General features: G+C 46.8%; 2 protein-coding genes across 2 annotated transcripts in view; one reads left to right on the top strand and one right to left on the bottom strand.

Annotated features, from left to right (window-relative positions):
* TG (thyroglobulin) overlaps nt 1-17,436 on the bottom strand; it is a 276,418-nt gene that overhangs the window by 29,807 nt on the left and 229,175 nt on the right. Inside the window, exons 42-43 of the mRNA XM_024251255.3 lie at nt 9,761-9,925; nt 8,635-8,802 (exon numbers count right to left, since the gene is read on the bottom strand). Of these exons, the coding sequence (XP_024107023.3) occupies nt 8,635-8,802; nt 9,761-9,925 (333 nt within the window). The remainder of the gene's footprint in view (nt 1-8,634; nt 8,803-9,760; nt 9,926-17,436) is intronic.
* The window catches only part of SLA (Src like adaptor), a 92,048-nt gene that overhangs the window by 24,093 nt on the left and 50,519 nt on the right, over nt 1-17,436 (top strand). The gene's annotated exons all lie outside the window — the stretch shown is intronic.

Here is a 17,436-nt window from a genome sequence, read left to right as displayed (position 1 = left end):
AACACTCCTTTGTTCATTAGAGGGACATGAATTGAAGACCAACCTAGTAGGAACTGAGGATTCCAAATGGACATGACACAATTCCTGTCATGGAGCAGAGCTTGGTGAAGTCAGTGGGGTCAGCTGGTGAATGAGCAAAGTGCTCTGTGAATCCTGGGTGGCCGTTTGCATCCAGTGGAGAGCATCATTCAGTGGAGACAGGGTGGGTTTGGGAAGCATTGTGACCATGTCCTCACTTCCCCTCTTCCCCCAGCCTATTCCAATCAGCCTTTCCTTCCAGTTACTCCACTGAAGTGGCCCTCATCAAGGTCTCCCATGACCTACAAGAGCCCAATCTCTGCCCTCATCTCTCTTGATTCTGGACATTGACCTTTGCTTCCTTTTGGAAATGCTTTCTTTTCTTGGCTTTTGTGATACTGCATTTTCTTGGTTTTCTTCCAAAGCTGTATCTACAGCCCTGACCTCTCTACTGAATTCCCAACTCATATAGTCAACTGCCAATGCAAGATATATCCCAAATCTGATCATTTCTAACTGTGACCATGTCTGCAACCCTAATTTAAGTTACTAGCTCAACCCCTGGATTTCCACAATAGAGTCCAATCTGATCTCTATATCCTGTGTCACATCTCCTTAGTCAATTTTCCATATAGCTGCCAGAAATGTTCCTTTTTAAAACAAGTGAATCAATATAATCACCTTCTATTATTAGCTTGAAACATACCAGTAACTGCCCACTGCAAGGAGAATAAAATCACTTTTCTGATGGCCTGCAAGATCTCATAACTGGTCTTCTTCATCCCTCTGACTTCCTCTCCTCCCAGTCCCTCCACTGGCCACTGGATCTCCTAGCACTGACCTCCCTGTGACCCCCAAACAGCCAGGACCACTCTTGCCCCAGGGCCTTTGCACCCACTCTGTACCTCAATCCCCATCACTGGCTCCCCATTGCTCAGGCCTCAGTCCAGAAGTCACCTCCTCCGAACAGCCTTCTCTGACTGCCCCTAAAGTATTTTCCCCATTCCATCACCTCCTCTACAATGGCCCCACTTCAATGTTCTTCAGGGCACTTCTAAGATCTGAAATTCTTTATTTACTTACATCATCTGTGTCCTTTCATGAGAACATGAACTCTCCGAGTCAGAAGCTTTATCTGTTTAGGTTACAACTGTCCCTCTAAAGCCTAGAGACAGTCCAGCACACAGGAGCCTCTGAATAAATCTATGTTGGAGAGATGTTGCATGGATTAATGCTTGAATGACTCCTGACTTCACTGCTCCTTATGGTGTTAAGGGACAAGGGCTTACTTCTCCATCAAGCACAGCTTGCTCAGGGCCAAGGGCTTACTGCACTTTTAGGAACTCACAAAAGTATTTTCCTTCTAATTTCTTTTAAAATCAGAAGAGAAAATATAATAATAATGAAAATGTAATAATGAATCCAGCCTGGTTTACATTCATCTTTATAACAATGCAGTCATGAAATACAATATTTTAATATTTTGGGGGGGACAAGTCAATCCTTCTGATCCTCAGCTTTCTCTGAACCATAATCCCAGCTCACAGGGCCCCTGGGGAAAATTAGACAAGGTGACATGTAAGCGTCAGCTGTGAGGGGTAATGTGGGGTTACAGCTCCAGGGTGGAGGGTTTACAGTGTGCTAGGGCATCCTAGAGCCATGAGACCTCTGCGTGTTGGGAGATACCTCTTTCGCTTCTTATAACACTGCAAGAGACAGACAGGGTGGCTCTCACTGTGTCCATTTGAAGGCTAAAGAAACTGCAGCTCAGACCAGTTCAGCAACTCTCCTACATCGTGTGGCTAAAGCTAAGAATTGTGACCCATTTTTCTGAATCCAGGTCCCTGCGATGCCCTGGGTTCAGACCCTAATACCCTCCCGTCCCTGAGTGCTGGGGATTTAAGGCAGCAGTGCCTCCTTTCAGGAAATCACACACACACTGGAAACTCCTGCATACTCCTCTTACTATAATCTGTCACCAAAGGCTGGATATTCCTGTGCTGGGGCTCGTGCCAGCGCCTCAGGCTGCCAGGTGCTGCTTTCCAACTCCCACATGGGCTGCCCTCCCCCTACTGCTACCCACAGGGCCCCCACTCCACCTGCTCCCAGACGAGGCCAACTCCTGGCCAAGCTCAGGGGCACAGCAGAGGCACTCTGTTTCTGATTTTTCTCGCCTTCCTTGGAGATGCCTGTGCTTGGAAGGGAAGGCAGAACATTGCATCTTGGAACAAATCTGCTTTTGATCATGCAAATGAATGCCTGGATAATGTAGGCAGACTGTCAATTTCACCAGTTAGAGAGAAAGAGAAAAGGGGGGGAAATTCCCCATGACAGCGACTGATGAAGAATTTCAATAGAAAGCTGCTACTTCAGAAAATAAGATCATTTGCCGCGAATGGAGAACATCTCAGGCAGCCCTGATGCGCCACCGGTAGGTTGCTAACTTTGCTGGGTGTCATTAGGACCCCCTGGATGGGCCATAGATGGCCTGGGGTGGTATGTGGGGGAGGGTCTTCAGAGGGACTTGATGGATCCTGTACCCACCCTCTGTCTTTGGTCTGAAGGAAATGGGTGGGTCTCTGCTGGTGGTGAGTGGCTCCAGGGGGCAGGACTTGGGGTAAGAGGCTCCACTCCTGTCCCTCTGTGACTTCCCTGGGAAGCTGGACTGCATGTGTTTGTGGACTGGGATCCAACTGATACTTATGCAGCGTTGGCATGAGTAGAGAGCATGCATTTGTGTTTACTACAATTCGGAAAATTGGTCTCAGGTCAGCTGAGGTGGTTCAGAGATTGGACGTTCTTTGTATTCCTGCTTTCTGTGTGTAATTATCTGAAGAAGGGATAACAGCTTTGGACACTAATCTTAATATTAAAATTAAAAAATTAAGGGAAAAAAACGAACATTTATTGAAGCCAAACTATTTTCCAGACATTGTTGTATATTTGAATTCTTGAACATCTTTATGAGTATATTTACTAATCATCTCCCAACTTCACAGATAGGGAAACTGAGGCTTAGACTCTGGGTAACTTGGATGCTTGTGATTGCAATCCAAGGACACCCAGGACACTCTCCCTGCTCTGTTGACACATGACCGAGGGAGCGGGGTCCTGGTCAGTTCCTGGCCATTGTGTCACTCCAGCTGACAATGCTGCTATGGGGCCCAACGGCACCTGATCCCCACCTCCTGAGGTCTTGGAATAGATGTCCATCTCTCCATATAGTATGTATCAATGGTGTTTCAGTTGTTTGCCTTGTCTGTTATCATCTGACTGCAAGCCCTTCTGAGGGGAGGAATTCAATTTGTATTTTATGCTGAAACACTTGGCCCAGCATGACTAAACAAACAGGTGTTGGTGTTACAAAAACGTGCTGGACACCCTGTTTAGGTGGATGTGACAGTTTACTGCAATTGATACATCCTGTTTCTCAGCCCCAGATAGGGCAGGAGGGGCTGGGTGGGTATCAAAGAACAGAGGATGGAGTAAAAGGCATGGCTGAGATTGAGGCCTTCCAGAACCTGCCATCTTCAGGTCCTCCTTGGCTGATGGTGGTTGGACCCAGGTGCCATGGAGCCTTCTTGGGGGAAACAGAAAAATGCACAAGCCCAACTCTAAATTCAGGTTGGGAGTGGGCTGAGGCAAGGAGGGCAATAGAAGGGCACATTGGATTGAAGTCCAGAGGAGTTTCCTCACTGTTGGGAGGGTGGGAGCATAGCTCGTAGCTCAGTTTCCACTTGGTTGTCCACTGTGCCCTCTTGCAGTTCTGTGTGGGGTAGAATCCTGAGGATCTCTCTAGGTGATGCTTGCGTATGGTAGGGGTAAGGTGGTGATAGCACATCCCTGATCTAGTGTTTATCACAGATAGGGTAATGGGTAGAGCCTGCCACCCGCCACCCTCCCCACTCCTGCCCTGCAATTGGGGTCACAGACCTGCAGTGGAGACTTGGCTTTCCAAAGGACTAGTTAGCTAACCTAGAGACATCTGGTAAACCTCACTAAGCCTTTCTTTCCCAGAAAAAAAAATCGTGTTAAATACTGGTTCATGGTTCCCTACCTCACAGCCATACAGTTGAGATAAAGTAAAGTAAGAACAGGAGTTACTTCACTTAGGCTAACCCCTAAGGCTACTGAAGTTTTAAAATTATAAATAAATCAATAAATGACTACAGAAAAAAAAGAATGTGGGTAGAATTGGAAAGCCCTTTGCACATAGTAGCCTTTATTCTAGCTGGGTTTGCGTACATTTCAGTAACCAGCATACCGTTGATGGTAGACGGAAGGCTCTCAGAGGAAAGCCTGGCTTTTCTCAGAGTGCTGTCATGGGAAAAGGATACTTTGGAGGCAGATAGAACTGAGTTTTAATTCTGGTTTCTCTTTGAAAAATAGTAATAATAATCCCCATCTCATAGGGTAATAGTTGTGAGGGTGAATTATTTCACTGAAGACTTCTGGGTTAGGGCCCAGCACAGCACACAGTCAGTTCTTCATAATTTCATCCATTCATCCTAGTGAATGTTTATTGTGTGCCTGTTGTGTGCAATTTGTCTAGCAGAACTAGAAACATTTCTAGGCACCAGAGATATAGCAGTTCCAAACATTCTAGTTGGGGAAGAAAGACAATAGACAAATACATAATATGGCAGGAGGTTTGAGCGCTGGGGTAGGGTGTAGGATGTAGGGATAGAGAAGGCTGGGGATGTGGCTTCCCTCCAAATCCAAGTGGTCAAGCAAGGTCTTTCTGATAAACAGACCCTGAAGGAAGTAAGGCAGTGAGTTATCTGGGAAGAACATTCCAGAAGAAAAAACAGCAAATACCAGGACCCTGATGTGGGATGTGCTCAGCCTATTTGAGAAACTCTAAAGGGATAAACTAGTGAGCCAAGAGGGAACAGCAGGAGTTAAGGTCAGAGAGCTAACAGGGGTCACATCAAATAGGCTCTGGCAGTTAATAGAAGACTGGATTTTTCCTCTGCATGAGAGGAGGCCACTGGAGAGAAGGCTTGGAGCAGCGGAGTAAAATGGTCTGACTTATAAAGGGATTGCTCTGTCTACTGTGCTTCTCATAGGTTACAAGAGGCAAGGCAGGTGCAGAGAGAGAGTTGGGGGCTAGCACAAAAATCTCAAATAAAATGGCTGTATCAGGGTGATAGCAGAAGAGGTAGGGGAGAAGGGTTTCGATTTGGAATACATTTTGAAAATACAGCCAACTGGATTTGCTGATAGAATGCTGGTAGGATATGAGAGAGCAGTGTCAGGAATGACTTTTGGTTTTGAGCCTGAGTACAGAAGGATGAGTTGTTTAGTTGCTGAGTTGTTTACTGAGATGGTGAAGACTACAGAAGAACATGCTGGTTGGGGATGCGAGCAAAGGTGGAATCGGCAGTCCACTTTGGGTGTGTTATGGATGAGACACTATGAGACATGTAAGTGAAGATGTCAAGTGGGCCATTGGCCAAACCAGTTTAGAGTTCAAGGGAAAAGTCCAGGAGGAATAAATCTGTGTGCAGACACATGTTTAGGAGATGATCACATGCAGTGGCACTGAGCTGTGAGCTGGCTTCCAGTCCTACCATCACTACTCTCCTCCTGCAGGTAGTCCTCCTCATCAATCAGCACCTAGATGAGTTCTCAGCAGGATGCAGGTTCACAAAAGCTGCTCAGTAGCTTCACTAATGCATGTCCCAAGGGAATGAATGAAGAAGTGAAGCCAGAAATGAATGGTCTAACCAATGAACAAATGTGCTGGGGGAACACTGCCCTGTGATTGGTATCTGGGATGACCGCCATGGAGCAGGGCTAGGAGCTGCTCTGCTGTGCCCTTAGAGAGGCTTCTCTATTTGGGGGTGCCTGACTTCAATGCTGGCTTCTCCAGCCAGGCCCCTGTTTGGCAGTGAGCCTCCTGCTGGTGGCCCCATCTTTCTTTGCAAGTGAACAAAGTAAGCTTTCCTTAAAAACCTTAGAGGGAAACTCAATGAGAAGAATGCAAATGCATCCTTGAGTAGAGATCCCAGTCCTCTGGATTCAGGTCTCTGGCTGGACTGGTTAAGGAATTCAGGACAAAGTTAGGAAACTTCTAGACACTCCTGGGACCATGCTTGAACCAGGGAAGCCCAAGGCAGCCATGAGCCCACAGTCATCCCTCTCACAATGAATGGGCATAATCAGAAAACATGAGCCTGGGCTACCCTCTGAACACCATGGTCCCAGATCTGCCAATAAGAACAACCCCCTCACCCTCCCTGATGAATGGCATTTCCACTATATTGGGAGAGATCTGGGAACTAACCACAGGGCCGCCCTCCTCCCTAGCCCCATCAGCCCTTTCTAGGCTGATCCCAAGTCTCCCGGGAATATAAAATTAGTTCTTCCTCTCTTTCAAAAGTCGAAGATGGCCATGAAAAGTTTTCAGTGCATGGTCCAAAGAACCAGAGCTGTGAGGACATGGTGTCTTCTGCACAGAGATTTTGCATCCCCCGTAGGAGGGTATCAAATAAGGAGGTGAGTGGGCAAGAGTCCCTGGTCAATGGCCAGCTCCATCCCAGCCTGCCCATGCCTCAGAGTACTGTCTCCAGGGCAGACAGTGTTTAGGGGCAGCAAGAGAATACTAAGATTAGAACTTCCATTTCTTTCTCTTGCTTTAACATTCTTTTGATTCAATAAAGGTTTATAATAATTCAGTGTATTAGTACAAGAGTACACATGTATATAATCTATATTTAAATAACTAAACTTACTATTTCTTAACTGATGAGGGGCTTGATCAGAAGCAACTTGAGGATCCCTGTTTTAGAGACTACAAACTCTGAGGCAGTGGAGGAGAGTGGCACATTTCCAGTGATTCCTGAATAGTTGTCTCGTCCAATAACAAAATCTCAGCCCCTCGGGGTAAAGGGCTATGCTGTATGTGAGTGCCTGGCAGAAAAAATGTTGAAATGGATCAGGTACAAAAGGTATTTCGCCCTGGCTGTGAGTTAGCTAGATGAAAGCTGAGGGTGACTAAGTTTTACTTGACACCTCCCCCTGCAACACACACACACTCACTCATACACCCTCAGAGAGAACTCTATCACTGCTCACATGCCACACCCACCTTCCAGATAGGAACCTTCAGAAATCAACTTCACATGCAAACCTCACCAGCCCTGCTTCTTTCTCTCTCTCTACATACACATGCACACATAAATATATATAATAAGTAACATATTATGCGTGTGTGTATATACACAGCAATAGTAATAATTCATAATATTCTTTCTCACATCTCTACATCTCCAGAGGTAGCCAATGTTAATTGCATGTTGTGAATCTTTTTACTCAGTTATCCTTCTATGCAGAAAAACATACAAATATACACACTTACAAATATAAAGATACATACAGGTTGGTTTTTAAAAATATGAATGCTATCTTAATTTCACATTCCTCTACATGTTTTTTGTCATTTTACAATGTGTCACAGGCATCCCTTAAGCCAGTAGAGATAAATCTAGCTCATTCTTTTTAATATCTGCATAATATTTAATAGCTTGTTTGTATCTTAATTTAGTCAACCATTTCCCTGTTAATGGACATTTGAGTTGCTTCCAATTTTTTGCCACAATAATCAACGCCACAATCAATCAATAAACAATGCAATGCAACAAATACTCTTGTATATATATCATGTAAAAATGGAACTTTTATTGCTGTAGGATAGAGTCCCCAAGGTGAAATATATTACCCAAAGGAAATAGGATTATCCAAAGGAACTCAGGATCCTGTTTGGTTGCTTTCATGATTTAATAAAATTCCGGTTAGACTGCCTTACATTCAACAGAGCCAACAGAGACCCATGTCATGCATGTGCAGGGGAAGGTGCACTCCACCCGCACCCAGAGTTGTCCACTCTCTGTGCTTTATGCACACTGGGCTTCCCTGTAGGCTTGACCACCTACAAGGCTTTGGCCAAAAGTAGCTTGTCCAAGGCAGGGTGGGGTGGGCAGAGGAGCATATGCTCGGCCTCTTCCAGGGTTAGCCACATCCTAGTGAGTGGCTGTAACTGCTGGCGAGAGCAGGAACTGTGCATTCAAGCAGACCGAAGACCTCACAGCTCACTCCCACTTTGCTGTGCCTCCAGCAAGCCACACAAAGCTGCGTGTTTGCCAGGTGCATTGTGCATGCTCTCTTTACTAAGAAATTTAACTTGGAAGGCTGGTGCTTCAGTGTCTTTTTCAGGATTGGGAAAGGTTGATGATTTAACAAGAGTCCCTTCATCCCTCTGCCTCATCACCTCTCAGTTCTCAGTACAACAAGCATCCTCCATGGAATATGGGTGGCATGGTCCAGAATGTGGGTACTCTAACTCGCAGCCCTGAGCTGCAGAGCCTCTGGGTCAGCTCGTTTTCCACAGCGATTCATTCACAGCTGTAATTTGTGGATGTGCCTGTGTTGCTCACTACCCTGCAAGTGTCTAATTTCTGAATCCCCCCATTACCACCTCCTAAACTCACATAGGCATTGCACACAGTAGTTATTCAGCAATTGGTCAGTATCTCTTGATCAAGTCAGACATTGAGGTTCAGAGCCCTTAGGAAATGCCCAGCTGGAGACATCCGAGACCCCCTCCCTGCTTACCTTCACAGCCTTTGCTCTGTTGATGAGCCCGTCGTCCTGAGAACTCCCAATGAGCAGATCGACCTCTAACCATAAAGACCTCTTCAGTGCTCTGGCTGGAGGCTCACGGAGGAACTGGCCATCGATCACAGGACCCCAGTAGTGGAAAGGGCCACTCACGGCCAGGAGCTGCATTGGATGCAACAATAATCAGTTGTCCTGGAATAATCAGTTGCATTACTTTGCATAAAGAGGTCTTAACCATACTGAATGCCAATACCGGTTATCCATCTATGACTCTACTGAGAAAAAGTGACCGGGACAACTGGCAGGCAGAACATCATGTGACAAAGTCAGGGGCTGGAAGGTGAATGAATCTCACTCTCAGCAATGATGGTCTCCAGAGGAGCATCCCAGAGGTAACAGCAGATCCCCAGGTAGGGATGGGAAAGCCTGAGCCTGTAGGTGGGTGAGGAAGGCAGGAGGAAATTCACCAGCTCCAGTTATGATCAAATTAGCCTGCACTTAGGGGAGCTGAGAATATGATCTGCTCCAATTCTGTGAGTCCAGACTCATTGCTTAGGTGATCAGGCCATCAATTGCCATGACAATTATTCCTGCTGATGTCCCCTTCATTAACGTGAGGGCCAGCCAGAGATTTGGTCTGCAAGCAAGAACTTTGCATGCTAGAAAGGGAACACACAGCTATCCCATGTAAGGGAGTGAAGTGACTCAAATACACTGCCATCTGTGAAGCCATGTCTGCAATACTCAATACATCTAGCTGTGACCTGTTAAGGGTTTGGTCCCATGCCCACCACAGTCCTGGAGTGAGGCCAAATCCTTCACATGTGTTACTTCATTTTCTCCTCCTACTCTATAAGGTCTGTATAACTATTCCCATGTTATAAATAAGAAAGACAAATTGCAGAGGCATCTGTCTACCCTCAGTACCCATGTTTGGACTGTTGCAGGCTGTGGTGCATACACAGCTCTAGGGGCTAGGGAATGTGAGTTCCAGCTCCAGTTGGTCATCAGCCTCATGTGTGGTATGGCTGGGGTGGGTGACACCTCCTTCCTAGGTCTTCATTTTCTATTTGTAAAAGACCAGAGAATGTCCCTTCCCAACGTGCGCTTAAGTGCTCACCTTGGTCTGGGCATCATTGAGGACATTGGCAGGCTTCTGGCGGAGGCAGGACACCACTTCTTGGCTGGATGACATGGGGCAGCTGACCTCTTTTGCCAAAGCAATTGCCTGCTGCTGAGCCCTCTCATGGCTGATGACGGCGGCCGGGGAGAGTGCGGAGCCTCCCTGGAAGAGAAAGCAGGCTCAGGGCTGATGGTTCAGATCATCTCCTGCCCCTGCTCACCTGGAGCCCTCAGTGCCACATCAGGGTTCTGCATCCTTCCTCCAAGCTTGGGGGTCCCAGGACCCATTCTGGGGATGCACACAATGGGAAGGTCAGGATTGGTCAACCGCATATCAGCATGCAGTGTGATACTGAACAGGTGTCTCTCTAGGCCTCAGTTTGCTAACCTGTGAAGTGAGGGTGCTGCACAAGGGAACCTTCGGTCTTGGCTGTGCAGATGAATTTGTATATAGAGGCAAAGGGCTGATGGTTCTTTAAGAGGATCGGAGATCGGCAAAGTCCTCTGGGAAGAGAACTCTGCAAAGATAGAACCATCTCACACCAGCACCTCCTGGGGGCTCCTTAACTAGCAAGCTTCATTAAGATGGAGCTGGACTTTAAAATGGAAGCCCACCTAGGAGGTGATGAAAATACAGTCTTTGTAAGGGTAAATTGCTTCATCAAAATCAGGATACTCTCTGTTAAAATGACCGGTTTCTCACTTTGGGAGGCTGAGGTGGGAAGATCACGAGGTCAGGAGATTGAGACCATCCTGGCTAACACAGCGAAACCCCATCTCTACTAAAAATACAAAAAAGTAGCAGGGTGTGGTGACGGGCACCTGTAGTCCCAGCTACTTGGGAGGCTGAGGTAGGAGAATGGCATGAACCCAGGAGGCGGAGCTTGCAGCGAACCGAGATCGCACCACTGAACTCCAGCCTCGGAAACAGAGCAAGACTCCGTCCAAAAAAAAAAAAGACAGGTTTCTTCTTTCTAATAAAGAAAGTGATAGGAGCTGGGTTCCAGGAAGTTCATCTCTGCCCGGACTTTTGGTAGAATTGGGTCATCCGCCCGGGAGGAACAAATGAGCTGAGTGGGATCCTGATCAGTGTGCAGTTCCAGGGCGCATCCTCTATGGGGCTCCCCATAGCTCAGACACTGGCTGCCCACTGAAGAATCATGGATAACCAGGGGAGGCAGTGGTGGTAATACCAGTGCCACTGCTCTTACCCCTGCTACTGCCACTGATGGAAATAATAGCAACCACTGTGTGTTGAGGGCTCCGACAAACTCACTCAAGAGGTTCCCTATTTCAGCTCATCAGATCCTCACAGCAATTGCGTAAGTCGGTTGCTCTTACTGTCCCATTTAACAATTATGTAGGAGGCAGGGCTGGGATCTGACTCCAGTGGCCAAACACTTAGCCACTGTGAAGTGGCCTTTCATACACCTGGTAGGTTCCTGATGAAAGGTGGTGGCACTGTTGTTACAATGATCTCTGTTTATTGTCAAGCTCAAGAAGGGACATGTGGCTAAGGTCAGAGGCAAGGCCGGACAGTCAGAATCTCAGCCAGCAGCAAGGAAAAACACAAGCGCATGGAACTGGGGGATGCTGGACACAGCTGCTGTGAGACCTGGTGTCAGAGGAACTTTTGTAATGGCTCTGGGCTTCTCAGAACAGGCCTGGCAACTAGGTCCATAGACTCCAGAAAGGGCTAGGAGATATAAGTGATTTTCTGTCCTTAACCGCTTAGACAAACTCCAAGTCTCCTGGTCCTGCTTTAAAACAAAGCAAGACTCCTGTGCTACGTGATCTCCAGCCAATGGCTCACTCTGCTCTCCAGCATTTTCAAAAGAGAGAGAATCCTAACTCCCAGGATCCTCTGATAAGCAGCAGCAATAAAAGTAAACTACTCAGCCAGGCCAAGGCCTGGAATTCAATGACCCAAGGAACAAGGGTCAATATGATTTAGCCTATTGTTGAGTTCCTGTGCCCTCAGGTTTATTTTTCCAACAATGAGCAGGGCAGCTTTTTTGAGAACCATTGGATGTACTTTAAAAAAAAAAAAGAAAAAAAGAAAAGAAAACACACACATACACTCAAAATATTCAAGCTCAAAACTCCGTGTTCTGAATAGCAAACTGCAGAAGGGCCCACAGGCAGGCAGGGAGGAGATGTGAATGTCAGGATGGGGCCCCCACTGACGGTTTCAATATTTCCTTCGGCTATAAAAAGCCAGGGATCCTGATATGGTGAGGAAGTGGTTAAAGGCGTGGGTCACGCTGATATTGCAAGATGGCTTAGAGAATGCTTCTTTCTCTTAAAGTATTTTGTTTAAATTGATCTTTCTGAAGGAAACCTTTTTCACCGTGGAAAATTGGTGTTTACGCAAGCCAACAGTCGACTCAGCCTTCATTTTAAAGCACTTGATTAGAGACAAAGCACTCGGGGCGGGAGGGGGGTTGCTTTGCAGAGGTGTGCAGAGAGCATGGGATTGGGGCAGAAGGGCTCGGTTTGAACCCCAGCTGTGTCACTCCCTGATGAACTGGGCTTGGGCAAGTGACCATCTGTGATGAGAACAATCAACCATACTTTACAGGGTTGCTGCAAAGATGCATGAGGCCAGGTAGGTGAAAAAGTGTGTCCTCTGCACAGTGGGAGCTGTGGCTGCACTGTGGTTAGTGCAGTGACATTCACGGGACCCCACAGGATGTAAAGGGATCAGGTCTTCTCAGTCCGCCCAGTCATGCCTGTAGGTCCACAGCCCTGAGCTCTGGCTTTATCTAAATCTGACCTAGCTATTCAATGGCGAGGAGTTTCCATTGGCTGTTGTTTTTTTAACTTTAAAAATAGTTCAGGTCAAAACCACAATTGCTGACCACTGCTTTTTGTTCCTGGGGCCTCCAAACATGGTAAGGTAACTTGACCTCAGTTAGTCACTATAGTTGCTTCGGAGTCAGGGCCTGCCCCTGGCCAAGCACACATATCCACACACACAACCACAGATGGAGACACACTCACGCAATCAAGGAGTTTATTGGTACCGCTTCTCAGAGGATCCTGGGAGTCAGGATTCTCTTTCTCTTTTAAAAATCCTGGAGATCAGAGTGAGCCACTGGCTGGAGATCACACAACACAGGAGCCTTGCTTTGTTTTAAAGCAGCACCAGGAGACTCGGAGTTTGTCTAAGTGGGTTAAGGACACACACAGACACCGACGGAGACATACGCTTACACGCACAGACACACAGCCACAGATGGAAACACACACTTACACGCACAGACATGGCCACAGATGGAGACACACAGTCATAGATAGAGACACACTCATACAGAGATACACACTTACACACACAGACACTCACGGTCACATAAAAATCACAGGCATACACTCACGGACACAGGGAGACCCACACTTAGAAACACACACAGTCACAGAAACATCCAGCTACAGAAAGAAATATACACCCACACACATAGACACACACTCACATAAGTGCAGAAAGACACACAAACACACACTGTCACAGAGACACACACAGTCATAGACACATACTCAAAGATACACACACATAGACAAACCCAGACACCTACGGATAGACTCATACACTCAGACACATACACACAAACACACACACAAAGCTGCCCTTGTTGAAATGGAACCTGCAGCATTTCCCGGGAGGAATCCCTCAGGCAGCCTCCCCAGAGCAGCTCCAAGAAGCAAAGCAACAAGGAGTGGGGTGGGCAGCTCCCCGGACAAGCAGGAGGTCTGGCAGCTCTGCCCTGGGGCATCCGTGTGTCAGAGGGTCCTCTGGATGGACTCTGACTCCCTCCTGGCAACCCTCGCACTTCTCAGTCCCACCCTGGAACGTGAATCCTCATCTACAGTGGTGTCTACCTCACATGGAGAGGGGAAGGATGGGAAGCCCAGTAAGCAGGTGCTCCGTGAGCTCCTTATCCATCAGACACTTCGTGGAATTGAGGAGTTGATTCCTACAAAGCCCCTGCAGCAGTGCCCAGCACAGACACAACAATGAAGACGAGGATAAACATTCAAGTAGCACATCCTGCGTGCCTGGCATTGAATGTGGGCTGTACGTGTAGAAGCTCACCTACCTCTCAGAGCAATCCCAGGAGTTGGGTAACAACAGTATTATTTCAACTTTAGAGGGGGCTCCAGGGTAGAGTTAAAGCCACTTCCCTAGAGTCTCAGAGCTGGGGGTGACAGAGCCAGGATTTGAGCCTAGGCTGCAGGCGCCAGAGCTCCATGTTCTAACCAGTGTGTCATCTCATGCTTGTGGCAGACAGTTCCTTTCTGTTCCCGGGGGGTGGGGGGTGAGGGCAAAGCAAAGTAAAAAGCTCATGGCTCTTGTTCCAGATAGACTGGGGTTTTAATTCCAGCTCTGCCCATGGCCATTTTGCCAATTTCCTTTGTCTTTCTGAGCTTCCAGTTCCTAATCTGTAAACTGGAGATATTATGATCAGCGTTCACAGAGCTGATGTGCAGATTAAAGGAGACAATGGAGGTAAAATACCTGATGTGTAATTTGCACTCAAAGTTGGTTGTATTCATCATCAGGAATGTTATTATCCCTGATTTAATGCCTACAATGTAACTTGATGAAACTCGTCATTACAACCTAGGCTGATGGGGAGCAAGTCCCTTGCGCTGTCTGACTTGGGGGAAGGTGCCTCTACATGCAAAGCAGCTGTGGGGCTGCCAAACTTGCTTCGCTTCCCTGTGGTACCACACACGGGCCAAGGTGCTTTTTTGCTCACTCTCTTGATTTATGTCCTGCCACAACACTGTGAAGTTAAATCAGGTAGGAAGGACTATGTCTTTTCAGGGAGAAATTCTCTGCTGCACAGAACCTGAACCCAGGTGTTCCAACTCCAAACCCAGGGCTTCTCTCTGCTTCTCCTGGGAGAAACCAGATGTGTGACTTCTAAGCCCTGACCAGACCACTGGGCCTCTAGAAACTTAACTATCTCTAGCTGGCTTATTGAATTCTGGCTTATTGAAATCAATTGCCAAGTATTACCTGAGAGTTATCAACCTTGTATTTCTTTTGACTCTATTTTATTCCAGGCAAACTGAGTCACAAAGAAGCATAAGTCTCAAGCCCCAGTTAGGTGGATGCTTTTTAAAAATGTGTACTATATCCAGCAGGACGTATGTACTGGTGACCTCCAGATGAGCTCTGTGCAATAATCAGCAGGAGTGAGCCAAGAATTCTTGTGCTTTGGGAATTCAGGGGAGGGAAGGATTTCTGGGCACTAGGGTGGCCCAGAGGAAGCTGCAGAGAATCATCAGGACTTGAGTGGGTTTCTACGGGAGGAAATAAATGGGAGAAACATGGTGGGTGACCATTCTGAGGGGGAGTGGGCAGGGATGGTAGTGGGGTCAGAGGCTGATTACCCAAGGGAGTTATAGATAGGAGCTGGGTCCTAAGTAACACAGCAGCCCCAGGACAGGGCCTGGAACTCAAAATATGTATTGCATGAGTGAGTGAATGACTGTATGAGTGAGGGAGTGAACAAATGAATGAATGGCAGGCAGATGGACCAGTGACTTCTAAATGAAGAGAAGAATTTCCGTAGAAGTGTAGTGAGAAGTAAACTTCAGAGGTCATTAAATCCCAGGCTAAGTAAGAGATGTGATTTGGAAGGCACCAACCCTGAGACACAGAGCAGGTATCCTTCAGGCAATGGGCAATGAGGAATCCATAAAGGCTTTTAAATGGGGTATTACAGAAAGGGCTTGGGAATTTCCTGTCACTGGGTCCTTTGTCTTTGCATTCTCAGTGCTGAAAATGGTTGGTAGTGCTCAGCAGGCCCTCAGTAAAGGACGGAGCATCAATACCTCCTGAATGTGAGCTTCTGATGGCAGGGGTTGGGAGGTAGTTATTCCTCTATCCCCAGAGCCCAGCGCAAGATGTGGAACAGAAGAGAAATGGAAATGAATGGCAGGATGGTGGCTCAGCTAGTTGACTGTGGGATGGACTGGAGCGGGGAGAATCTGAGTCAGGGAGTCCATCGGTGACTTGTAAGGCCTAAGGATAAAGGGGTAGTGTGTGACCCAGAGTGCTATGTCTCTGCCCTCGCACCGACCTCTCCTGGGAACTCACCCACACCTGGAAGGTGCCACCAAGGTGTCGTGGGCCAGCTGAATTGTGGCATGCTATTGAGCAGCCAGGACAGCTCAGGGAGAGAGCTCTGGAAGCTAAAGCACAGATGGACTTTTTTTAAACATCCAAGTTTATATTTGTATTCTCTTGCGTGTTTTCTATGCTAAAATCATCTTCTTTCCTTGATCCCTAAAAGCCTGAATTTTACTCTAATTTGTAACACTTCAGTTTTGGCAAAACTTCCATCAGAGGGACGGTAATTAATACAAGTTTCATCTTGAAATCCCAGTCTTAGGGCATAGGAAAAAAGGCATCAAAACTACCTGTTGGTATAGTCGTGATCTAGGAGACAATCTGAAATGTAGGATTTGAAGAAGGCCTAGTGAATGCTATTCCTTCTTTTTTGTATAAAAAGTGCATGTGTGTGTGTTTACTTAAAGGAAAGCAGAAAAGAATTAAACATTTATGAGGCACCTTCTAAGGGCCACATCATTTATTCACATTTTCTCTCATGATCTCCAAAACAACCCTCTAAGTGTAATATTAGAATCCCTATTTTACAGATAGAGAGACTGAGGCTTGGAGTGGGTAGGTAATTTTTCCAAGGTCTTAGAACTGATCAGTAGCAGGGCTAGAATTATAAAGGTTTCATCGTTCCCCCCGTACTGTGCTACCTACCCGAGAAAACAGCAAGCACGTCACAGACCCTTATTTTCCATTCCACTCATGAGTGGCTGGTGGATGGCCACTCATCAGCAAGGTTTTTGCAAGGGTGGCTGGGACAGCAAGAGGAGGAGGAGGAGGAGGAGCAGGAGGGGAGCCTGGCTCCTCCATCACAGGAATGCCATAGGGCTCAAAAACACACCATGTTATGTCTGCAGACTGAAAAGGCCTCGTGAGACGAGAGAGTCTATCCCAAGTCTCTTTGATTCACATGTACAACTGTGCTGCATTCTGCTTAAGACAGAGCTCTCGCCTCTATTGGCTCCTTTAAACTCCCACTACCATCCTAGGAAGTAGGAAGAACCAATATTACTGAAACCGCTACTTTCTTAATCATTCTTCTGTGTACAGCCCACTTCATTCCAAGAAGAATTTGGGGTACACTCAAGAAAGAGTGTCTAAGAAGTTTAAAATCCTGCTGGTAGCAAGTGAAACAGGTTAAGACCCAGGTTTTCTGGCCCCAGGTTTTCATTTCCCATGATGCCGTACTGTCTCAACAGCTGGAGGAGGTCACGTGACATTCACAGGCATCCAGTCCCAGGGCACCTCCTGCTGCCTGGCCCCACCGGGTTTATTTGAATAGTCTGACTCGATCAATCCACAGAGCCTTCTAACAATTCAAGGTGAGTGAATGATGGAGGAGTTCTATTGGCTTTTTATACTTTTTAGAATATTCTAACTTGTCTCCAGTGAATTAATGTTAAATTTTTAATTAGAAAAAAATTAAATTACATTTAAAAGATGAATTCCACACTAAAATATGACTGATCCTTGTCAAAATGGAAACAGTCATTATAACTTATTGTGTAAGCACATCAGTGGACAAGTGACGTGGCCAAGTC

The sequence above is a fragment of the Pongo abelii genome, chromosome 7 (genome assembly GCF_028885655.2).
Source record: "Pongo abelii isolate AG06213 chromosome 7, NHGRI_mPonAbe1-v2.0_pri, whole genome shotgun sequence".
Taxonomy (NCBI): Eukaryota; Metazoa; Chordata; class Mammalia; order Primates; family Hominidae; genus Pongo; species Pongo abelii.
Note: the sequence above shows the minus strand (reverse complement) of the source record. Positions and strands in the feature narration are given on the sequence as shown.